This window comes from Anomaloglossus baeobatrachus, chromosome 2, assembly GCF_048569485.1.
Source record: "Anomaloglossus baeobatrachus isolate aAnoBae1 chromosome 2, aAnoBae1.hap1, whole genome shotgun sequence".
NCBI lineage: Eukaryota > Metazoa > Chordata > Amphibia > Anura > Aromobatidae > Anomaloglossus > Anomaloglossus baeobatrachus.
In genome coordinates, this window is record NC_134354.1 from 97,235,141 (window position 1) to 97,260,268 (window position 25,128).

A 25,128-nucleotide genomic window follows, 5' to 3' on the forward strand; every position below is an offset into this window, starting at 1 on the left:
AGCGGAGTACATCAGGGACATGGCCCTGCTTCCTCAAGGTACTCTGTGTCCCCGTGCATTTGGCGCTCACACCGCAGCATGCTGGGTGTTGTAGTGCGCCGGGGGACATCAGCGCTGCGGCGCCATGTGCCATGGCCTCATTCAGCTTCGCTGAAGCAGGCTCACTCATGGGAACTGGTCGTGCCGGCCGCTGGGACTGCGGCGCGGCTGGCACTTGTAGTGCGCCGGGGACTTCAGCGCGGCCTGCGCTTTTACGGCGGCCGCGCTGATAACTAGAGTCCCCGGCTTTTGCGGCCTGCTTCCGTTCGTTCCCGCCCCCAGACCTGCCAGTCAGGAGAGGGGCGGGACGCTGGCCACTTCCAGGAATCGGTCGCACCGGCCGCTGGCAGCGGCGCGGATGGCACTTGTAGTGCGCCGGGGACTTCAGCGCGGCCCGCGCTTTTACGGCGGCCGCGCTGATAACTAGAGTCCCCGGCTTTTGCGGCCTGCTTCCGTTCGTTCCCGCCCCCAGACCTGCCAGTCAGGAGAGGGGCGGGACGCTGGCCACTTCTATGAATCGGTCGCGCCGGCCGCTGGAACTGCGGCGCGGCTGGCACTTGTGGTGCGCCGGGGACTTCAGCGCGGCCCGCGCTTTTACGGCGGCCGCGCTGTTAACTCGAGCCCCCGGCTTCTGGGCCTAGTCTCCCTTCGTTACCGCCCACAGCCCTGACAGTCAGGGTAGGGGCGTGACGCTGCATAGAGCAGCGCTGAGAGCTGGAGTATGTTTTGCATACTCCACCCCTCTCACTGTGTGCACTGTGATTCCGGATTCCCGCACTTTCTCAGGCACGCCCACGGCTTCCTTCTCTACAAGGACGCTGGCAGCCATTAGTGTCAGTTTACGATACAGAGACAAGTGTGGAACACCCTGGCATTCTGATAGTCACACAATCGCTGTAACAGGCGTTAAGCAGCACCTGTGGTGCTAACCCCACTAGTGCAGAAGTGCACTTATGGATATGCTTGTACTATATACATTGCACTGTTTGGTCGCACGTTGTATATACCCTCCTGGATTATGCGGAGGAGTTATCAGCATATTCTCTGTGTAAAACAAAGGTGCAGAACCACATGTTTTTCTATACAGCTGGTACAGCATGTACGGCTATACGGCCGGCAGGTTACATAGACTCCCATTATATGCACTAATGGCCAGGGGATGAGGACGGTGTCTGCAGTATTTACTGACAGTTTTTCTGAGACTATGGCTATGATACTAGAAGCCTAGCAGTCCGGACATGTCTCTCGCAATATGGGCACTGTTGAATCATTGTTCCATGGCCCCCCTCAGTGTGAATAACTAACAGCTCCGGGAATGTCACACGCATCCCAGAGTCACGGCTCTGCACGGACTTCAGTCCCAGACAGCAGTGGGCTCGCTATGAGCGGCCTCGGTTTCATCATGGTCCTAACAGAAGGACTCGCTGTGTAATGAGGCGGAAGTAGCGGCTCAAGATTCTGATCCTGAGACCGCTCTCAATCTGGATACACCTGATTGTGACGCCATAGTAAATAATCTTATAGCGTCCATCTATAGAATGTGGGTTATTTCTCACAGCTCCTCCAGTGGAGGAGTCAGCTTCTCGTATTTTTCTGGACCACTCTGCCTTCAGAGAGGCAGTCCAGGAACACCACGCTTATCCAGATATGCGCTTCTCCAAACGGCTTAGGATACACGTTATCCCTGTCCCCTGACTTGGTCAAGGACTGGACCCAATGTCCCGAGCGGCATCCTCCAATCTCCAGGCTTGTAGCTAGATCCATAGTTGCAGTGGAAGATGGAACTGCAAACTCAAAGATGCCATTGACAGACGGATGGATCTCTGGTCGAAAGCCATCTATGAGGCTGTCGGCGTTGGCTCCTGCATTCTCTCCTTGGGGCACTCCAAGCTATTTCAGCTTGTCTTACACAGATTGACACGGTTACACGTACATCTGTGCCGCAGGTGGCATCCTTAACCTCTCAAATGTCTGCATTTGTTTCTTACGCGATTCAGCCTGGACTCTAGAATGGAAGGCAGCTCTGCTTCCAAAAAAGGTTGCCTAACGAGACTCGGGCAGGTCCCATTTTTCCTCGTCCAATGTGGACTCAAAAAGATCAGAGGAGCTAAGATTCTTAGCGGGCTCAGTCTCGCCCAAAAGAGCGACAGTCTGAAAACCCGCTTCCAAAGCGGCTTCCTCATGACTTGCGGCCTCGGTCGGTGGCAGGCTCTCCCGCCTTGGCGATATTTAGCTGCCATAGGTCAATGACCATTGAGTGTGAGACATTCTGTCTCACGGGTACAGGATAGAGCTCACTTCTCGTCCCCCAACTCGATTCTTCAGAATTCCACCTCCCGGCCGGGCCGCTGCTCTTCTGCAAACAGGGTGCACTCTATAGGCAGAAAGAGTGATGACCCCCGTTCCTCTCAGGAACAAGGTCACGGTTTGCCCCAAATTCTTTGAGGTACCTATAACAACGGGCCGCTCCGTCCCGTTCTGGATCTAAAAATGCTCAGCAAGCTCGTGGACACCAGGCGGTTCTGGATGGCTTCCCTCCGCCATGTCATCGCCTCAAGGTCCCAAGGATATTTCCTAGCATCGTTAGGCATCAAGGATGCTTATCCACACGTGCCGATTGATCCAGAGCACTAGCGTTTCTACGCTTCGTTATAGGAGACGAACACCTTCTGTTCGTAGCTCTACCTTCCGGCTAGCGACAGTCCAACTGGTCTTCGCCAAGGTCAGGGCGGCAGTAGTCACAGTCCTGCACTCTCAGGGTCACTCTGTGGTCCCGTATTTAGACGATCTACTTGTCAAGGCACTCTCTTAGGAAACATGCCAACACTGCCCGAACGTTGCGCTGGAGACTCTCTAGAGTTTTGGGTGGATCATCAACTTTTTAAAGTCAGATCCGACCCCGACCCTATCGATAACATATCTAGGCATAGAGTTTCTTACTCCCTCAGCGATAGTGAAGCCGCCGCTAGACAAACAGCATTCACTACGGGCTGCAAGCTCTTCTTTAAGAACCAGTCGCACACATTGAGACGCCTCATGCACTTCCTACGTAAGATGGTAGTAATAGAGGCAGTTCCTTTCGCGCAGTTTTACTGCGTCCACTACAATGGGACATTCTCCGCCAATGGGACAAGGAGTCGACGTCCCTCAACAGAGTCGTCGTTCTTTCTCAGGCGGCCAAGGAATCTCTACGGTGGTGGCTTCTTCTCACCTCTTGGTCAAAAAGAGGGTCCTTCCTATCCCCGTCCTGGGCGATAGTTACGACAGACGCGAGTCTATCACGGTGGGGAGCAGTTTTTCTCCACTACAGCGCTCAAGGTACGTGGACTCAGCAAGAGTCCACGCTTCAGATCAATGTTCTTGAACACAGAGCAGTGTATCTTGCCCTACAAACCTTCCAACAGCGGCTGGAAAGCAAGCATATCCGACTTCAGTCGGACAGCTCCACAGCGGTGGCATACATCAACCAGCAAGGAAGAACGCGCAACCGGCAAGCCTTCCAGGAAGTCCGGCAGGTTCTGATGTGGGTGGATGACACGGCATCCACCATATCCACAATTCACATCCCAAGTGTGGAAACTAGGAAGCTGACTTCCTAAGTCGCTGAGGTGTGGCCGAAGAGTATGGTCTCCTCACCCGGACGGGTTTCAGGAGATCTGGCGCCGCTGACAGAGGCCGGACGTCGATCTAATGGCGTCACGGCACAACAACAATGTGCCAGCTTCATAGCACGGTTTCACAATCATCGAGCTCTGGCGGCAAACGCCTTAGTTCAGCATTGGTCGCAGTTCCAGCTCCCTTAGGTGCCACCTCTGGCATTGTTGCACAGAGTACTGCGCTAGATCAAGACTGACGGCGGCCGCGCCATCCTCGTCGCTACAAATTGGCCGAGGATGTTGTGGTACTTGGTTCTGTGGTGCCTCACGGTAGGCTAACCGGGGGCACTACCAGAACAATCAGACTGGCTGTCTCAAGGGCCATTCTTCCATTTGAATTCTACGGCCCCCAACCGGATGGTGTGGCATTGAGTCCTGGAACCTAGTGTCGTCAGGATTACCTCTGGACGTGGTTGCCACCATGAGACAGGCTAGCATACCAACGTCCGCCACGATTGACCACAGGACGTGGAAGATGTTCTTATCTCGGTGCTCGGCGCAGGGTGTTTCTCCCTGGCCGGTTGCATCGTCTAAGTTTCCTTCCTTCCTGCAATCTAGGTAGGAAAATGGGTTGTCGCTCAGTTCCCTTTAGGGACAAGTCTCAGCGCTATCTGTATTTTTTCAGAAACGACGACTTCCTCAGGTACGCACGTTCCTACGGGGAGTTTGTCTTCTCAGCATTCCGTACAAGCGGCCGTTAGAGCCCTGAGATCTGAACAAGGTTCTAATTGCTCTCCAGATGCCGCCTTTCGAGCCTTTGAAGGATGTCTCCCTTCCCGTTTTTCACGGGAAGTGGCCTTCTAGTAACGGTCTCGTCTCTTAGGACAGTTTCCGAGCTAGCAACGCTCTCATACAAACTCCCTTCCTGGTCCTTCACCAGGACAGGGTAGTTCTGCGTCCGGTTCCGGAATTTCTCCCTAAGGTGGTATCCCATTTTCATATCAATCAGGATATCACCTCACCTTCTTGTGTCCTCGTCCAGTCCATCAATTTCAGAAAGATTTGCATCTGTTGGTTCTGGTGAGAGCACTCAGGTTCTACTTCCCGCATGGCGCTCCTGCGCCACTCGGATGCACTCTTTGTCCTTGTCGCTGGTCGGCGTAAACAGTCGCAAGCTTCCAGATCCACCCTTGCTCGGGGGATCGAGGAACCAATTCTTGAAACCTACAGTTCTACTGGGCTTCTGGTTCTCTCAAGGCCGAAGGCCCATTCTACCAGAGCCGTGGGTGCATCCTGGGCATTACGGCACCAGGCTACGGCTCAGCAGGTGTGTCAGGCACCCACCTGGTCGAGTCTACTTACTTTTACCAAGCATTATCAGATGCATACCTACGCTTCGGCAGACGCCAGCCTAGGTAGATAAGTCATTCAGGCGGCGGTTGGCCACCTGTAGGAGAGGGCCGTTTGACGGCCCTAGCATGAGGTATTCTTTTACCCACCCAGGGATTGCTTTTGGACATCCCAATTGTCTGGGTCTCCCAATGGAGCGACAAAGAAGAAGGGAATTTTGTTTACTTACCGTAAATTCCTTTTCTTCTAGCTCCAATTGGGAGACCCAGCACCCGCCCTGTTTTCTCGGGGTTTTTCTGTTTTTTTCGGGTACACATGTTGTTCATGTAGTATGGTTCAGTTCTCCGATGTTTCCTCGGATTGAATTGGTCTTTAAACCAGTTATTGGCTTTCCTCCTTCTTGCTTTGGCACTAAAACTGGTGAGCCAGTGATCCCACTGGGGGTGTATAGCCAGAAGGGGAGGGGCCTTACACTTTTAAGTGTAATACTTTGTGTGGCCTCCAGAGGCAATAGCTATACACCCAATTGTCTGGGTCTCCCAATTGGAGCTAGAAGAAAAGGAATTTACGGTAAGTAAACAAAATTCCCTTCTTCTTATAGTTCCGACATGGGAGACCCAGCACCCTCCCTGTTGCCTGTTGGCAGTTTTCTTGTTCCGTGTGTTTTTCACCGGCTGTTGTTGTAGACAGAGGTTCCGGTTATTCCGGGTTTTACTCTATCTCTATTTATGGGTGGATGTCCTCCTTCAGCTTTTGCACTAAACTGGTTGGATTTGTCATCCAGGGGGTGTATATGCTCGGAGGGAGGAGCTACACTTTTAGTGTAGTACTTTGTGTGTCCTCCGGAGGCAGAAGCTATACACCCATGGTCTGGGTCTCCCATGTCGGAACTATAAGAAAAAGAATTTACGGTAAGTAAACAAAATTCTCTTTTTGTGCCATAAACACCATTTATTTTTTTTTTATTAGTCATTTTTTTTCTCAGTTGTTACAATCCGTGTGCCCTTGTTGGTTTTTTCATTGGAGGACATGTATTTTCCCTTGGGTTTTGTAGGAACAGAACATTTGTCAGCGTTACGATCAGCTGATGGAAGCCTGGGAAAAAAAGGTAGACCGGATAGAAAATAACCCAAGAAGGAAGGCCAAGGAGAGCAAAACCCGAGAGTACTACGAGAAGCAGTTCCCCGAAATCCGGAAACAGCGCGAGCAGCAGGAAAGATTTCAGAGGTGAATCCTCCCGATTAACTTTCCGGCCATTTTGGGGACTTTCTATGTCCGTGTATTTCACGGTCCTTTATTCCTTTTCCTTAGTTCCATATAATGCTGCTTTTCTTCATCAACATTGCTGGAGAAATGTGTAGTTGCAGCTTTCCTGTATGTTAGATTAATCAAACCCTATCAATGGGATTATTATTTGGGAGGGGGGACGGCGCCTTTTATTTTATTAGTCGGCCATTTATCGTTAGATGGATTCCCTTTATAGTTTCTTTCATTCTCTCCCATTACTTGTCAGTCGTGTTGATGCCTTGTTATCATTTGACTTGCCAATCTCTAGCCTCGTTCATGTTAATATGTTAGGTCTCAACCCCCTTTAAACGGTGTCCGTATGCTGTGTTTAAGGGTTGGTCAGAGGGGAGCTGGACTGTCTGCCACCATTGCTAGGAGCGAACATGAGATCTCTGAAATCATTGATGGCCTTTCTGAGCAGGAGGTGAGTTCATTTATGAAAAAAGTGTTTTCCGGCTGTTAAAATATCAGATCATAAAGTTAATTTTTTTTTTTTTTTTTATAATTAAAACCATTAAACCGTGGCTTTGCTGCCGGACACACAGTCCTTCTGTAGATATGCCAGCCGAGCATTGCAATACAGGGACTTCTAATTGGGTTCAATTGTCTGGTTTTATCATTTACATGTGTGCAACACTGTGGGCGTTTACTGCTAACGTCTGCCGTTCTCCACGATCTTCGTTTTTTTTACTTTGCCCATTCCACCAGAAATACCTTCACACTTTATGATTGACCAATTCTACGTTTTTCCCCATTCATTTTTTAATCCCCTTCTTCCAAAATCCTTAACGTTTTTTAATGTCTTTGTCAAAACCATATGAGATTTTTTTTTTTTTTTTTGCAAGACAGGTTGTACTATTGAATGACGCCATTAACATCACCATATAGCGTACTAAAAAAAAAATATGGAAAATTGTGTTGAAATGGTTTGGAGAATGCACTGCCCTCCCCACTAGATAGGAATTTTGCAGACTTGACGATACCAGATACCGTATTTTTCTGATAAGACGCACTTTTCCTCCTAAAAATTTAATAGGAAAATGAGGGGTGCATCTTATAATGCAAATGTAGCTTACCAGGAGAATGGGTGCTGTGCTGGCTGCAGTGGGGGTTGCGTAATGCAGGGCGGTGCGGCGGGGTGGGATGCTCTGTCGGCGGTCCGGGCTTCAAATAATGGCACCCAGAGTTGGCGTATGCGCAGGCGGAGCATCTTATCTGCGCTCGCGCCGCCTCCTGCCCACTGATCTCCCAGCAGCGGATTTAAGGAATATGGCACCCAGAGCTAGCGCATACGCAGATGAGATCTCTGCTTGTCATTGCTACGAGAGCTCAATCTGCGCATGCACAAACTCCGGGCGCCATTTCTTTGAAGCCTGCACAGCCCACAGAGCATCTGTGATACCCGATGCACCGCACTGCTCCACACAGCCAGCACAGCCCCCACCGCAGCACCTGCAGAATTGCCCTACTCCAGCAACACCCCTGCCTCCTGTGACCTCACTCCACCACCGGAGTAGAAGACTGACCCCAATTTTTTTTTCTTCCTTTTTTATATCTCAATTTGGGGTGCGTCTTATAACCCGGTGTGTCTGATAAATTGAAAAATGCGGTAAGTTCACCATAATTTTTTTTTTTTTGTTTTGTTTTTTGTTTTTATTCTTTCTTTTTAAACCGGGAAAAGGAAAATTAATTGATTTATATACTTTTTAATTTTTGGGGGGTCCTAAACTAAACTTTGCTGTATATATACTAATTACTTCATAAGTGCATTATATAAGGAAACGTATCGATTCCAACAACATTCCAGTCAAATGCCGGACACCGCTGTCAGTGATGTAGGCCTTCAGTAGGCAGTATATTTGCATTGCGCACCCCCCCCCCCCACCTTGCTCATGTAGTGGGGTGGATGGAGGGTGCGATGAGACCGGCTATTTCAGTGCAACTGTTAGTAACTGACGGGGAGCTGGCTCTGGTCGCTGCTGATACCAGAACATTTTGGCTGTATAACTAGGGCTTTGACATCAATAAGCCAAATCCTCTGACCCAGACTCCTCAATTTTCCTGACTCCGACTCCCTCATATGACTTGTGCTGAAGTGATAAATTTACTATAAAACTCCGGCTGGCAGATTCCTTTTCAGAAATGTCAGTTTGTCCTGTGAAGTTTCACCGGATTTCACGGTTTGCAATCCTAATGGAGAATACGTTGCATATCTACAGCACCTGCAGCCGTACCTTGGGGATGTATCATTTGCTTTGTAGATTTTATCGGATCCACAGAACTCATTCAGATAGAAATTGACATACCAGCTAAGTGCTCAATGACATGTACTATAAAGATCAGATTTTTTTGGTGCCGTTTCTACTTTTATGCCCCCCCCCCCCACCCACCCCCTGTGTGCCAAGTTTCCTTTGGATCAGATACAATTTTTATTTTATTTTGTATTCATTTATTTATTTTTTTTACATTTGCAGAATAATGAAAAACAAATGCGCCAGCTATCCGTTATCCCTCCCATGATGTTCGACGCCGAGCAGAGACGGGTGAAATTCATTAACATGAATGGGCTGATGGAAGATCCAATGAAAGTTTATAAGGATCGTCAGTTCATGAACGTCTGGACAGATCACGAAAAGGAAATATTTAAAGAAAAGTAATTTCACCCTCCCTCTCCCCACACACACACTTTTTATTTAACTTTTCATGTTCTCAAAGTTATTTCTATATAGAAAATGTTAAAATCTCTGACCACGAATTCTTTGTTTTTTTTATATTGGTTGAGTGCCGAGATAAGTATGTTTTGTGTGTGAAAATGTGACAGAATAGTTTAGTTTATGAAATCTGCACCCATGTCCTTATTTCAGTGCCGTTCCCAGGGTTCACTAGGCACCATTTTGTGCATTCGTTTTGACACCATCGGAAATCGTCCTTCTCCTCTGTGATGTGTATGAAGAGGTGTCTGCCTGGATCGGCTCATTCGACAAGACCCCCGATTACAGCCGATGCAGACACACAGGAGGGGGCTGGCTGATCTAATGATCTCTCTGGCAGCCAGCTCCTTCGACCTAAGACACACGGCATGAAAATCGGGCCGAGTAGAGTGTGATAAAACATCACATTCCACTCGGACGAATATTACTATATGTGCCAGCACCCATGAGGGATTATTTTCTCAGCCCTAATCGGACCGAGAAAACAATCGCAGCATGCTGCAGGTGCAATGCAAGACTCTTTGGCGGGCTTTCCATGTTGCGACATCGGTAACAATGTGTTACCGATGCTGCAGCGATAGTCCCGCTCCCGTCGCACGTGCGATATCTAGTGAAAGCTGCCATAGCGATTATTATCGCTACGGCAGCTTCACACGCACATACCTGCCGTGCGACGTCCCTCTGGCCGGCGACCCGCCTCCTTCCTTAGGGGGGCGGGTCGTGCGGCGTCACAGCGACGTCACACGGCAGGTGGCCAATTGAAGCGGAGGGGCGGAGATGAGCAGGATGTAAACATCCCGCCCACCTCCGTCCTTCTCATTACAGCCGGCGGCAGGTAGGAGATGTTCCTCGCTCCTGCGGCTTCATACACAGCGATGTGTGCTGCTGCTGGAGCGAGGAACAACATCGTACCTGTCGCACCATCGGCATTATGGGAATGTCGGAGGCTGCAGCGATGATACGATAACGACGCTTTTGCGCTCGTTCATCGTATCAAAAAGGTTTTACACGTTGCGATATCGACTGCGGCGCCGGATGTGCATCACTTTCGATTTGACCCCACTGACATCGCACGTGCAATGTCGCAACGTGCAAACCCGCCCTTTCTCTCACACCCATTCAAGTGTATGGGGCGAGACAAAGATCACACTGCAGTGCGAGAATGGCTATAGCCGGCTACGGAGGAGAGGGAGATAAATCCCTCCCTCTCCTCCGTGCCGTCCTCCGCAGCTGAGGTCTGATTGCATGATCGGACCTCAGTCGCAGTGACACTCGCATGACACTCAGCTCCTGCTTTGCTGCCAATTCGAGCCGAGTGTCATGCAAGGATCGCATTAGTCCCCATGTGGCCCCGGCCTTCCACACATCATCGACACAGAGAGGAGGAAAAAAACTCTCGTGTGTTGGGAAATTAGCAGAAATGGAGCTCCCAAGACTAAAAATTACTATATAACGCTGAATGCATCCTTTTGTCTGAAGCTGAGGCGGTACATGCACATTGCTATGTTAACGTCACCATAGGACTGCGCATGCACCAGCCATCATGTCTGCCCGCCCACACTAGCATCATGGTGAGGGTGGGGAGAGACGAGGAACCGCCTGCCCACACCACACGCCTCATGGTGAGAGAGGTCAGCAGCGTGCGGACCTCACGTGACCTGAAGATGGCGGTGCCTATACGCAGGCTGGTGACTGGCGCTGTGGTACAGGCCACTGATTGTGTTGGCCGGGGTCGCAGGATGCAGGGGTTTGGCACGGGAGTACGTGGTCTCCAGGAAGGCTGCACGGCGCTGTGTGTATAAAGAGGCCGGCAGTGGTGTCTCGGAGCAGGAAGCATGTGTAGCAGGAGGTGGAGGAGCTACTGACTGAGCTCATTGACATCACTGCAGTGACCACAAGGTTGAACGCTACTGCTCTCTGTTATCTGCCAATACATACACATGCGGCAAATTCACTGGCGTCACCTGTGCCGAACACTGCGCACTGCTGCTCTCTGCACACACACACACACACGTTCAATCATACATTCCTTCATTCATTCATTATATAATGCTGAAAGTGTCCTTCTGTCCCAAGCCAGGATCGAACCGTTTCACAGGCGCGTGCATTGTGCTATATTCATGCTGTAGTTTAACTCTTCAATAAAATGGCACCAGATTCAGCGCGTGCACATACCTCCAACTCCGGCACCATTTTATTGGAGACACTGTCTCTGTAAATATCAGCAATTTGTTTCAGTTGATATTTACAGAGACAATGTCTTCAATAAAATGGTGCCGAAACTGGAGGTATGTGCACGTCCTGAATCCGCTGCCATTTTATTGAAGATGTCAACTATAATGTGAACATAGCACTGCGCACACGGCGCAAAATTTAAATAAATGAGAGGAAAGCAACTCTGAGAGGAATTGATTTAAAAAAAACCCCAGAAAGTTCCGCCCTGATGCTAAATCATCGACACCCGGGTGTAGAATGGGTTCAGTAGCTAGTCACTATATAACACTTTTTTTTGGCTTCTGCACTGGGCAGTGTGGGGTCTTCGTTGAAGCTGCCGGTGCTGTGTGTTTAAAGAGGCTAGCAGTGGTGTCACTCTCAGAGCAGGACGCCCAGGCAGGAGGTGGAGGATCTGCAGGTACAGCACTGCCGGGGCTGGCTGAGGTCACGGACGTCACTGTGCCGACTACAAGAGTGCACACTGCTGCTCTCTGTTATCTGCCAAAACACACACACACACACACACACTCACGGCCAATTTACTAACATCTCATGTGCCGACTACTACACATTGCTCTCTGTTATCTGCCAATATAATGCTGAATGTGTCATTCTGTCCAAAGTTGGGACCAAATTTTTTGATTGGCCAATGGGCCTATTTGTTTTTCATAAAGTTTAGCCATTGCAGAAGTAACTGGGGCCTCATTTATGAAAATTGCCTCCTAGAAGATTGTTCTGGTTGCCTATAGCAACAATAGTGCATCTTTCAGCATTGATGCTGCTGAGGTAAAGTGAAAGCTGAGTTCTGATTGGTTGCTATGGACAACTAGACCTTTTATCAAGTGTAACCAATAATTTAACTATAGTAATATAATGCTGAATGTGTCCTTCTGTCCCACGGCAGGATTCAACTGTTTGACTGGTGCGTGCTCACTGCTAAGTTCAAATTGTACTTGAATTCTTCAATAAAATGGCGCCGGAGTCAGCATGTGCGTATACCATGAGCTCCGACACCATTTTATTAAAAAGACCGGTCGTTCACATGATATTTGCAGAGACACTGTCTTCAAGAAAATGGTGCTGGACTTTGCGGTATATGCACACACTGACTGTGGGGCCATTTTACTGAATGATTCAAATTCAATTTAAACATAGCACTGTGCACACGGCGGCCATAGGGATAATGGCTGTGACCGCGATGCACAACTTTAATATAGGAGAGGAAAGCAGCCAGGGGAGGAATAGATAAAAAAAAAGACCCCAACCACAAAGTCCGACACCAACAAGGCAACCTAAAGAAAGAGCCCACAATGTTAACACCAAAAATGTGGTTTGCAGCGTTTTTGCACGACAAATACACTTAGATTTCAGCTAATGCTTGACGCCCAGACGTAGAACAGGTTCAATAGCTAGTCATATATAATGTTATAGTGCATACCTGTGTACATGTAGGTAGATATGTATATACACTAGAAGGTGGCCGATTCTAACGTATCGGGTAGTATAGAATGTGTATGTAGGTTAGCAAATTGAATAATAATATAATCAGTCTTTAATAATGATGGTTCATTTTTTGCTCGTTGGTCTCCTGCTGTGCAGCACGCATCGGCGTGTTTGACAGTGGGAGACCAACGATCTGAATGGGCAGGGAGCCGGGGTAAGATAGTAACCATGTTACACATTGGGTAACTAAGGAAAGCGGTTTCCATAGTTACCCGATGTGTACCATGGTTACCAGCCTACGCCGACTCCGGGATACGTGTGCCGGGGTAAGCTAGTGGTTTCACACATCCGGCTTTTCTCCACTTTGTCGGATCCGGAACACGCTGTTGTAGGCTGGTTTCAGACGTCCGTGTTTTAGGTTCGTGTGACATCCGTTTTTAACACTGATGTCACACGTACCCATGTTATTCTATGATGTGCCTCACACGTCCGTGTTTGCACACGGACTGTGTGACTTTTCATGACCCCGCACGCACACACGCAGGCATCTCCGGCAGCACGGATGTCACACGGATCGCACACTGATGTGATCCGTGTGACATCAGTGTAAAACATACCGGAGAAAATATGGGTCTTTTTAATAAAAATATTTTCTATATTTACTTCTCTCCAGCGATGCTGTCTCTGGCTCTGCTGCCTCCCGCTCCTTATCGCCGCTCATTATACTCACTGAATATTCAGTGCCCTGTGAAGCTGGAAGCGGGAACAGCGCTGGGGACTTCAGTGCCGGGGACCGCATCGCTGGGTGAGTATACAGCAGAGTGTGTGTGTGTGTGTGTGTGTGTGTATGTATACATGCATGTGCGCTGTGTGTGTATACGCTCGGTGTATCCATGTGTTTCTGCTATGTGTGTGTGCGCTCAGTGTGTATATGTGCTCAGTGTGTGTGTGTACATGCATATGCGCTATGTGTGTATGCGCTCGGTGTATCCATGTGTCTGCTATGTGTGTATATGTGCTCAGTGTGTGTGTATACATGCATATGCGCTGTGTGTGTATGCACCGGTGAATCCATGTGTGTGTGTGTATGTGTTGGTCTGCTATGTGTGTGCTCAGTGTGTGTGTGTGTGTGTGTGTGTGTGTGTGTGTGTGTGTACATGCATGTGCGCTGTGTGTATGCGCTCGGTCTATCCATGTGTGTGTCTGTGTGTGTGTGTGTGTGTGTGTGTGTGTGTATGTTGTTAGGCGGTCAGGAGCAGGAGGCAACAGAGCCGGAGAAAGCAGGTAATTATGAAAAATATTTTTATTTCACAGACCCGTGTTTTCTCCGGTACCTGTCACACGCATGCAAACACGGATGTCACACGTATGACCATAACCATGCGTGTGACTGGTACTTGATTAAACACGGACGTCTCAAAGCAGCTGTGTACAGTACAGTGGCCGCGCCGCAACTTCCTGGTCACATGCTCCGGTCACATGACAACACGTGATCGGAGCTTGTCGCGCGGCCACTGTAGTGTACACAGTGCACGGGAGCATGCCGAATCCGACAAAGTGGAGAAAAGGTAAGTAACTATTCAAAGCTACAGTGCTGACGTGTGCCGGGAGCCGGGGTAAGCTAGTAACCATGTTACACATCGGGTAACTAAGGAAAGCGGTTTCTATAGTTACCCGATGTGTACCATGATTACCAGTCTACGCCGGCTCCGGCACACATGTGCCGGGAGCCGGAGTAAGCTAGTGGTTTCACAAATCCTGCTTATCTCCACTTTGACTTGCCGATGTGGGCTTCCGGGGGTGCAGCATTCACCTGGGAGTCGGGGCTCTGTGTGCGTTTGGGGAATGGGGGCGGGGCCAGGGCAAGCGTCCAATGCGTGAGGGGGCGGGGCTTGGCCAAGCGGCCAATGCGTGGAGGGGGCGGGCCGGGGCGAGCGGCCAATCCGTGCGGGGGGCAACGCCTGGCTGAGCGGCCAATCCGTGCGGGGGGCGGAGCCGAGGCGAGCAGCCAATGTTGTCACTGTAACAACATAATTTTGGAGCAAGACAGAAAGACAGAATAAGGCAATTATATATATACTAGAAGATGGCCCGATTCTACGCATCGGGTATTCTAGAATTTACGTATTGTGTAGTTAATGTATGATTTTTGTTATATATATATATATATATATATATATATATATATATATATATATATATATATATATATATATATATATATATATATATATATATATATATATATATATATATATATAGATGTTGTTGTGTGTAGTTACGAAGTGTTTGTGTAGGGCGCTGTACATGTTCTGGGTGTTGTCTGGGTGTGGTGGGGGGTGAGAGCGGTGTTGTTTGTGTGTTGCGTTGTTTGTGGAGCGCTGTGTGTCTGTAGCGTTGTGTGTGTGTTGCGCGGTTTGTGTGGGTGTGGTGTGTTTTGGGGGAGGTATGTTTTGTGCAATGTGTGTGTTGTGCGGTATGTGCGTATATTTATGTATGCCGCGGTGTTTGTGTATTGGGTGTTGTGTGTGTGCAGCGTTGTCTGTGTGTGTGGGTGTCTGTGTAGGGCGGTGTTTGTGGTTCCCAGTGTGTGTGTGGTGTGTTGTGTGTGTGTGTGTGTGTTGGGGGGAGGTGTGCACCTCCCATCGTGCTCCATCCCCCATGCTGCGCACCCCCCATCGTGCTCCACCCGCCATGCTGCGCTCTCCCAAACGTGCTCCATCCGCCATGCTGCGCACTCCCAAACGTGCTCCATCCGCCATGCTGCGCACTCCCAAACGTGGTCCATCCGCCATGTGCACTCCCAAACGTGCTCCATCCGCCATGCTGCGCACTCCCAAACGTGCTCCATCCGCCATGCTGCGCACTCCCAAACATGCTCCATCCGCCATGCTGCGCACTCCCAAACGTGGTCCATCCGCCATGCTGCGCAGTCCCAAACGTGCTCCATCCGCCATGCTGCGCACTCACAAACATGCTCCATCCCCCATGCTGCGCACCCCCCATCGTGCTCCATCCCCCATGCTGCACCAGCATCAGCCTCTCTCCTCCCAGCATCAGCCTCTCTCCTCCCAGCATCAGCCTCTCTCCTCCCAGCATCAGCCTCTCTCCTCCCAGCATCAGCCTCTCTCCTCCCAGCATCAGCCTCTCTGTCCCCAGCATCAGCCTCCCCCAGCATCAGCCTCTCTTCTCTCAGCCTCCCCTCTCCCAGCCTCCCTCCTCCCAGCCTCCCCCAGCATCAGCCTCTTTCCTCCCAGCCTCCCCCAGCATCAGCTTCCCCCAGCATCAGCCTCTCTCCTTCCAGCCTCCCCCAGTATCAGCCTCTCTCCTCCCAGCCTCCCTCCTCCCAGCCTTCCCCAGGATCAGCCTCTCTCCTCCCAGCCTCCCTTTTCCCAGCCTTCCCCAGCATCAGCCTCCACCTCCCAGCCTCCCTCAGCATCAGCCTCCCCCAGCATCAGCCTCTCTCCTTCCAGCCTCCCCCAGCATCAGCCTCCCCCAGCATCAGCCTCTCTCCTTCCAGCATCAGCCTCCCCCAGCATCAGCCTCTCTCCTCCCAGCCTCCCTCCTCCCAGCCTCCCCCAGCAATCAGCCTCCCCCTCCCAGCCTCCCCCAGCATCAGCCTCCCCCAGCATCAGCCTCTCTCCTTCCAGCCTCCCCCAGCATCAGCCTCCCCCAGCATCAGCCTCCGCCTCCCAGCCTCCCCTTGCATCAGCCTCTTACCTCCCAGCCTCCCCCAGCATCAGCCTCTCTCCTCCCAGCCTCCTCCAGCATCAGCCTCTCTCCTCCCAGCCTTCCCTAGCATCAGCCTCCCCCTCCCAGCCTCCCCCAGCATCAGCCTACCCCAGCATCAGCCTCTCTCCTTCCAGCCTCCCCCAGCATCAGCCTCCCCCAGCATCAGCCTCTCTCCTCCCAGCCTTCCCCAGCATCAGCCTCCCCCAGCATTAGCCTCCCCCAGCATCAGCCTCTCTCCTTCCAGCCTCCCCCAGCATCAGCCTCCCCCAGCATCAGCCTCTCTCATCCCAGCGACCCCCAGCATCAGCCTCCCCCATCATCAGCCTCTCTCCTCCCAGCCTCCCCCAGCATCAGCCTCCCCCAGCATCAGCCTACACCCTCCCAGCCTCCCCCAACATCAGCCTCCCCCAGCATCAGCCTCTCTCCTTCCAGCCTCCCCCAGCATCAGCCTCTCTCATCCCAGCCACCCCCAGTATCAGCCTCCCCCAGCATCAGCCTCTCTCCTCCCAGCCTCCCCCAGCATCAGCCTACACCCTCCCAGCCTCCCCCAACATCAGCCTCCCCCAGCATCAGCCTCTCTCCTCCCAGCCTCCCCCAGCATCAGCCACCCCCAGCATCAGCCTACACCCTCCCAGCCTCCCCCAACATCAGCCTCCCCCAGCATCAGCCTCCCCCTCCCAGCCTTCCCCAGGATCAGCCTCTCTCCTCCCAGCCTCCTCCAGCACGCCGTGCTACTCTGCCGACACTCACAGATCCGATCGCATACACTCACACACACACACACCCACCCTATCGCATACACTCACACCCACCCGATCGCATACACTCACACCCACCCGATCGCATACTCACACACACCCGATCGCATACACTCACACACACCCGATCCCATACACTCACACACACCCGATCGCATACACTCACACACACCCGATCGCATACACTCACACACACCCGATCGCATACACTCACACACACCCGATCGCATACACTCACACACACCCGATCGCATACACTCACACACACCCGATCGCATACACTCACACACATCCGATCGCATACACTCACACACACTGACGATATTGTACATACGCGCTCACACTCACAACATCCGGAGATACCACATGCTTCTGGCCATGTGATCCTCCGGCAGGTCCTGGAAGCTCACAGCACAGTATCGCCGCCGAGAAGCAAGCGATATCTCCGGATGCTGTGAGTGTGTGGATGCGATCTGATGTGTGTGTGTGTGTGTGTGTGTCTGTTGTTATTTGTGTGCGTGTGGATTTTCCGCCGCTGCAGGACCTTGATGCGCTGGTAACTATGCTACCATGGTTACCAGCGCATCCCGTCCCCCACTTGCACGGGAGCCCACACCAGCATACGGCGGCAAACCCCAGCAATGCGAGGGTATGTGTCGGCTGGGTTGGCGGCGTATGCTGGTGTGGGCTCCCGGGGGTACAGTACTCACCTGGGAGTCGTGTCTCCGTGTCAGTTCGGGGAATGCGTGCGGGGGGCGGGGCCAGAGCGAGCGTGCATTGCGTGAGGGGGGCGGAGCGTGGCCGAGTTGCCAATACGTGCAGGGTGCCGGGGCGAGAGGCCAATCTGTGTGGGGGGCGGAGCCTGTGCGAGCGGCCGGCCAATCCGTGTGGGGGGGAGCCAGGGCGAGCGACCAATCCGTGCGGGGGGGCGGGGCCATGGCGAGGCCAGCGGCCAATCCGCTTTGTGTCACCGTAAGGACACAATTTTGGAGCAAGACAGACAGACAGACAGACAGAATAAGGCAATTATATATATAGATATAAATATATCCTTGTGAGCCTGCATGATCTGATCATCTGACATGTGCAGGTAACAGGCGTGGGTGAATTAGAGATCCAGTCTCTGACTGCCAGATTTAATGCTTGCCGGCAGGGAGTGCGCCATTTCCCACTGCCATGATCACGGGGTGCCAATGGGTCATCAGATGACCCTGGGTAACAGCCCCCTTTCACTGTCATGACTCACTTCCTGTGAACATTGGCGGAGTGCCAGTGTTCACAGGAGATCAGCATTTCTGCTCTACAGAGCCGTACTGAAGCGATTGGACAGTGTCAGCTTCAAGTCCCTTTAGGAGACTAGTAAAGACAAGAAAAAAAATTTCTAAAAAAAAACCTCCCACAAAAGTTCAAATCAACCCCCTTTTGCCCCATTGGAAATAGAATAATTAAAGAAAAAAATGCATATATTTGGTATCGCTGTGTTCAAAAATGCCCAATCTATAAAAATACAACAAATGATATCTGATCGGTAAAAGGCGTTTCGGGGGTCGCTACACAATGGCAATATAATGGAAGAAAAGGCAATCAAAACCTTGGATCTACCCCAAAATGGTATAATTAAAAACATCAGCTCAAGACACAAAAAATAAATGATCACTGAGCAAAAAATAACGTTCTGGGTCTCGGAAAATGGTAACAAAAACACAATTCTTTTTTGACATTTCAGAAATTTTTTACTATCACTTAAATGAAACTAAAATTATACTTGTTAGATACATTCGTACTTGTACTGACCTGAGGAATTATATTGCCAGGTCAGTTTTACTATATAGAGAACATGGTAAATATTATTATTATTATTATAATAATTAAAAAAAAAAAAAAAAGAATATGCACTTTTTTTTTTTTTTTAAATTTCACTGCACTTTGAATTTTGTACATGTTTTCCAGTACAATATAGGGCAGAATAGTGTCCAACTTGTCCCACAGTGAACAAGCCCTCGTATGGTTATATTGACGGAAATATAAAATAGCTATTGTGCTTCAAAGAAAGGGAGGAGAAAACGAATAACAGAAAATTGTCCAGGGGTGAAGGGGTTAAGATATTTCCACAATGGGATTTAGATCTGGCATGTGTAATTGCAATCATTTTCTGGAACAATTTCAAGGGTGCCAACACTTTTGGCCATGACTGCATGTATATGTGTCGCCGACGATCGGGGAGGATCAGGGTTGTGAGCCGCCACCAAATATTCACACAGCTTTCTGATCTGAATTGCGCAGCTCTTGCATACAGCGCGCACACAGAGCGGTGTACGGGCTCATTAGTGCATTTATTGATCATATACTCCATCTGACAGGGCGCTTAACAGCTCCATGGACTTACTATTGAGCTTTATGTGGGCACTACACACGCACACTTCAGAGCAATGTTTTGTGCAGTCGGTGGGGTTAGCAGTATCACTCTGGTCTCAATGGGGGGGGGGGGACGGGTAATTCTGGAGTCAGACACATATGCATCTTTGTGAACCAGGAATGTTGGACAAGTGGTGTAACCCTATGTGTGCAGATCTCCACAAATAATACTCCACTCCCTGCTGGATTAAGATTAGTTGTGTAGAGAACGCTGCTGCTCATAATGCTGCCCCATCCCGCCTCCGCTCCCCCCACTTCATGGAGTGAGAATGCCAAAAGTCGCATAATATTAGCGTAACCTCAAGTTGTGCCAAAATTATACGACTTTTCAAAGCTTTTTACAATAGGCGTAAAAGCTGTGCTGTATCAGGCCCATTGTGTTTATAAGAAAAAATGTTTATTGGCAATCACATTTTAAAAATTTTTTTTTTTTCTTTTTCAATTCTGTATTATTGTTTTTTTATATTGTTTCTTCCATCGTATTGCTTCTATATCTTAATATATTTTTCTTTTCATTTGGTAGATTTGTACAACATCCTAAAAACTTCGGACTTATTGCTACCTGTCTTGAAAGAAAGGTAATTCGTGTTTATATCTTTTCTGTGGCATGATCTGTGCAAAAGATGTTCTAGAGATTGACAATGCAATCTCTTTTTTTTTCATGAAACTTAAAGGGAACCTGTCATCAGAAATTTCTTCAGCGCTCTATTGGGAGACCCAGACGATTGGGGTATAGCTACTGCCCTCCGGAGGCCACACAAAGCACTACACTAAAAAGTGCAAGGCCCCTCCCCTTCTGGCTATACCCCCCCGTGGTATCACGGGTACTCCAGTTTTCAAGCTTTGTGCGAAGGAGGTCAGACATCCACGCATAGCTCCACAGATTTTAGTCAGCAGTAGCTGCTGACTATTTCGGATGGAAGAAAAGAGGGCCCATATAGGGCCCCCAGCATGCTCCCTTCTCACCCCTGGATGGTGTTGTAAGGTTGAGGTACCTATTGCTGGTACAGAGGCTGGAGCCCCACATGCTGTTTTCCTTCCACATCCCCTTGTAGGGCTCTGTGGAAGTGGGATCCTGCCGGCCTCTAAGCTCTGACGCCGGGCTCCATCCACAGACCCATAGAACCTGGTGGATGCCGAGCAGGAGTACCATCAGGGACATGGCCCTGCATCATACAGGTACTCTGTGTCCCCGGCAGGCACAGATACACTCCGGGCTGGCTGGGTGTTGTAGTGCGCCGGGGACCGTAACGCTAGAGCTAGTGTTCCTGCAGTTTACTGGGGGACTTTTTTCTGTGTGTGGGAACGCAGCGCCGACCCCCGCTGGACCGGCGGCGCTGCTGTGACTTTTAGTTCGCCGGGGACACGCCGACCGCGCTTTTACGGCGGTGGCGTTTATAAATCTAGTCCCCGGCTTTTGCGGCCTAGGACGCCGGCAGCTCCGATTCGTTCCCGCCCCCACCCTGTCAATCAGGGTAGGGGAGAGACGCTGTTTCACGGCAGCGACGAGGGCTGGAGCCTGATTTACATGCTCCAGCCCTCTCACTAGGCACAGAGGGAAGCAGGCTTCCCGCTCTTAGCCAGGAACGCCCAGGGCCCGCCCCCCCTCCTCTCTCAGGACGCCGGCAGCCATTACATGCATGCCAATTGCTACAGAACATCTGGCTGGAGGAAGGACGCAAGGCTCTGGGAGACCTGGACTAGGGGGCTTTGGAGATCACACACCCGCTCTTAAGCGGGCGGTAAGCGGCTTTTCAGCTGGCCCCTCTAGTGCCTCAGTGTGTATTAGTGTACTGTGTCACTGGACATATATATATTTCCTTATTGCTTGCACTGTGAGGTCGCTTCCTGGCTGTATACCCAGATCACTCTGAGGAGGCAGCAACATGTCATCCGCAAAACGCAAGGCTGCCAAGGCTAGGGCTGTGTACACTGCGTGTGCTGCATGTGGGGCTGCTCTACCAGCAGGCTCCAAGGACCCCCATTGTGTGCAATGCTCAGATCCGGTGCTGCTTCGCCAGCCGGAGTCAGGAGAGATAGTGACCCAGGCTGAGACGCCTGTAAGTCCTGCCCCGGTGTCAGGGACAGACTTTGCAGTTTTTGCGGATAATATGTCTGTGACTATGGCAAAAATCCTTGAAACGTTGCAATCCATGCCTGGGGCTCAGTCTATGGACACGGCGAGGTCTCTGTCCTCTAATCCCCCTCAGTTGGATTTAATCCAGACTGCAAGGGGGTCCCCGGCTTCCCAGGCTGAGTATTATGACTCAGATGATGGCCCCAGCCACCCTAAGCGAGCTCGCTGGGAAAGACCCTCAACGTCATCACACTGCTCAGGGTCTCAGCGCATTCAGTCTCCCTGTGATGCGTCTGATGAGAGTGATCAGGAGTCTTATCCTGGAACCCCTCTCAATCTGGATACCCCGGATGGGGACGCCATGGTAAACGATCTTATCTCAGCCATCAATAGACTGTTAGATATTTCTCCCCCAGCCCCTTCAGCAGAGGAGGCAGCTGCAGAGCAGGAGAAGTTTCGTTTCCTCTATCCCAAGCGTAAATTAAGTGCTTTCTTGGATCACTCTGACTTCAGAGAGTCAATCCAGAAACACGACGCTCATCCAGAAAGGCGTTTCTCTAAACGTTCTAAGGATACACGTTTTCCTTTTCCCCCTGATGTGGTCAAGCGCTGGACCCAGTGTCCAAAAGTTGACCCCCCGATTTCCAAACTTGCAGCTAGATCCATAGTTGCAGTGGAGGATGGCGCTTCACTTAAGGATGCCAATGACAGACAGATGGACCTTTGGTTAAAATCTGTCTATGAAGCTATCGGCGCGTCGTTTGCTCCAGCATTCGCAGCCGTATGGGCACTCCAAGCTATTTCAGCTGGTTTAGCAAAAGTGGATGCTATCTTACATCCAGCGGTGCCGCAAGTGGCGTCCCTTACCTCGCAGATGTCCGCGTTCGCGTCTTACGCTATCAATGCGGTCCTAGAATCTACCAGCCGCACCTCAATGGCGTCCGCCAATTCGGTAGTTTTGCGCAGAGCCTTGTGGTTAAAGGACTGGAAAGCAGATGCTGGTTCCAAAAAATGTTTAACCAGTCTGCCTTTATCTAGAGATAGACTGTTTGGCGAACCATTGGCTGACATCATTAAACAGTCCAAGGGTAAAGACTCTTCTTTACCCCAGCCCAGAACAAGCAAACCTCAGCAGAAAAAGTGGCAGCAGAGGTTTCAGTCCTTTCGAGGTTCGGGCAAGACACAATTCTCCTCGTCCAAAGGGACTCAGAGGACGCAAAGAAGCTCAGATTCCTGGCGGGCTCACGCGCGCCCCAAGAAAGCAAATGGAGGAACCGCTTCCAAAGCGGCCACCTCATGACATCCAGATCCCCCCCTCCGCATCTCCGGTTGGGGGCAGGCTCTCCCGCTTTTCCGTCATTTGGATGTCACAGGTCAAAGACCGGTGGGTGACAGACATTTTGTCGCGCGGGTACAGAATCGAGTTCAGTTCTCGTCCTCCAGCTCGGTTCTTCAGAACCTCCCCACATCCAGACCGAGCAGATGCCCTGCTGCAGGCGGTGGACTCCCTAAGAGCGGAAGGAGTAGTGGTTCCTGTACCGCCTCAGGAACAAGGGCGAGGGTTTTACTCCAATCTCTTTGTGGTTCCAAAAAAGGACGGCTCGTTCCGTCCTGTTCTGGATCTAAAGCTGCTCAACAAACATGTGCACGCCAGGCGGTTCCGGATGGAAACCCTCCGCTCTGTCGTGGCCTCAATGTCTCAAGGAGACTTCCTTGCCTCAATAGACATCAAAGATGCTTATCTCCACGTGCCAATTGCTACAGAACATCAACGTTTTCTACGTTTTGTGATAGGAAACGAACATCTTCAGTTCGTAGCTCTGCCATTTGGTCTGGCGACAGCCCCACGGGTTTTCACCAAGGTCATGGCGGCAGTGGTAGCAGTCTTGCACTCTCAGGGACACTCGGTGATCCCTTACCTAGACGATCTACTTGTCAAGGCACCCTCTCAAGAGGCATGCCAACTCAGTCTACATGCTACACTGGAGACTCTACAGACGTTTGGATGGATCATCAACTTTCCAAAGTCGAATCTGTCTCCGACACAGTCACTAACGTATCTTGGCATGGAGTTCCATACTCGAGCAGCGAGAGTGAAGCTTCCGCTGAACAAGCAGCGGTCACTACAGACAGGGGTGCAATCCCTCCTTCAGGGCCAGTCGCACCCCTTACGGCGCCTCATGCACTTCCTCGGGAAGATGGTGGCAGCCATGGAAGCAGTTCCCTTTGCGCAGTTTCATCTGCGCCCACTTCAATGGGACATTCTCCGCCAATGGGACGGGAAGTCAACGTCCCTGGACAGGAAAGTCTCTCTTTCCCAGACGGCCAAGGACTCTCTACAATGGTGGCTCCTTCCCACCTCATTGTCTCAGGGAAGATCCTTCCTGCCCCCATCCTGCGCAGTGGTCACGACAGATGCGAGTCTGTCAGGGTGGGGAGCAGTGTTTCTCCACCACAGGGCTCAGGGGACGTGGACTCCGCAGGAGTCCACCCTTCAGATCAATGTTCTGGAAATCAGAGCAGTGTATCTTGCCCTACTAGCCTTCCAGCAGTGGCTGGAAGGAAGGCAGATCCGAATTCAGTCGGACAACTCCACAGCGGTGGCATACATCAACCACCAAGGGGGGACACGCAGTCGGCAAGCCTTCCAGGAAGTCCGGCGGATTCTGATGTGGGTGGAAGCCACGGCCTCCACCATATCCGCAGTTCACATCCCCGGCGTAGAAAACTGGGAAGCAGACTTCCTCAGTCGCCAGGGCATGGACGCAGGGGAATGGTCCCTTCACCCGGACGTGTTTCAGGAAATCTGTCGCCGATGGGGAGTGCCGGACGTCGACCTAATGGCGTCCCGGCACAACAACAAGGTCCCGGCATTCATGTCGAGGTCGCGCGATCAAAGAGCTCTGGCGGCAGACGCATTAGTTCAAGATTGGTCGCAGTTCCGGCTCCCATACGTCTTCCCACCTCTGGCACTCTTGCCCAGAGTGTTACGCAAGATCAGATCCGATTGCAGCCGCGTCATACTCGTCGCCCCAGACTGGCCGAGGAGATCGTGGTATCCGGATCTGTGGCATCTCACGGTCGGTCGACCGTGGTCACTGCCAGACCGACCAGACTTACTGTCCCAAGGGCCGTTTTTCCATCAGAATTCTGCGGCCCTGAACCTGACTGTGTGGCCATTGAGTCCTGGATCCTAGCGTCTGCAGGATTATCTCAAGGAGTCGTAGCCACAATGAGACAGGCTAGGAAGTCAACGTCTGCTAAGATCTACCACAGGACGTGGAAGATTTTCTTATCTTGGTGCTCTGCACAGAGAGTATCCCCTTGGCCATTTGCATTGCCCACCTTTCTTTCCTTCCTGCAATCGGGGTTGGAAAAGGGCTTGTCGCTCAGTTCCCTTAAAGGGCAAGTCTCGGCACTGTCTGTGTTTTTTCAGAAGCGTCTAGCACGTCTTCCTAAGGTGCGCACGTTCCTACAGGGGGTCTGTCATATTGTGCCCCCGTACA

General features: G+C 51.0%; 1 protein-coding gene across 10 annotated transcripts in view; it reads left to right on the forward strand.

Moving 5' to 3' along the window:
- Positions 1 to 25,128, forward strand: part of NCOR1 (nuclear receptor corepressor 1) — a 320,571-nt gene that overhangs the window by 126,059 nt on the left and 169,384 nt on the right. For 6 of the 10 annotated variants that reach the window (XM_075335195.1, XM_075335193.1, XM_075335198.1 and 3 more), the window contains exons 10-13: positions 6,040 to 6,212; positions 6,564 to 6,696; positions 8,747 to 8,925; positions 20,069 to 20,123. In XM_075335195.1, the coding sequence (XP_075191310.1) occupies positions 6,040 to 6,212; positions 6,564 to 6,696; positions 8,747 to 8,925; positions 20,069 to 20,123 (540 nt within the window). The remainder of the gene's footprint in view (positions 1 to 6,039; positions 6,213 to 6,563; positions 6,697 to 8,746; positions 8,926 to 20,068; positions 20,124 to 25,128) is intronic. The other 4 variants (XM_075335196.1, XM_075335200.1, XM_075335203.1 and 1 more) reach the window with 2 other exon arrangements.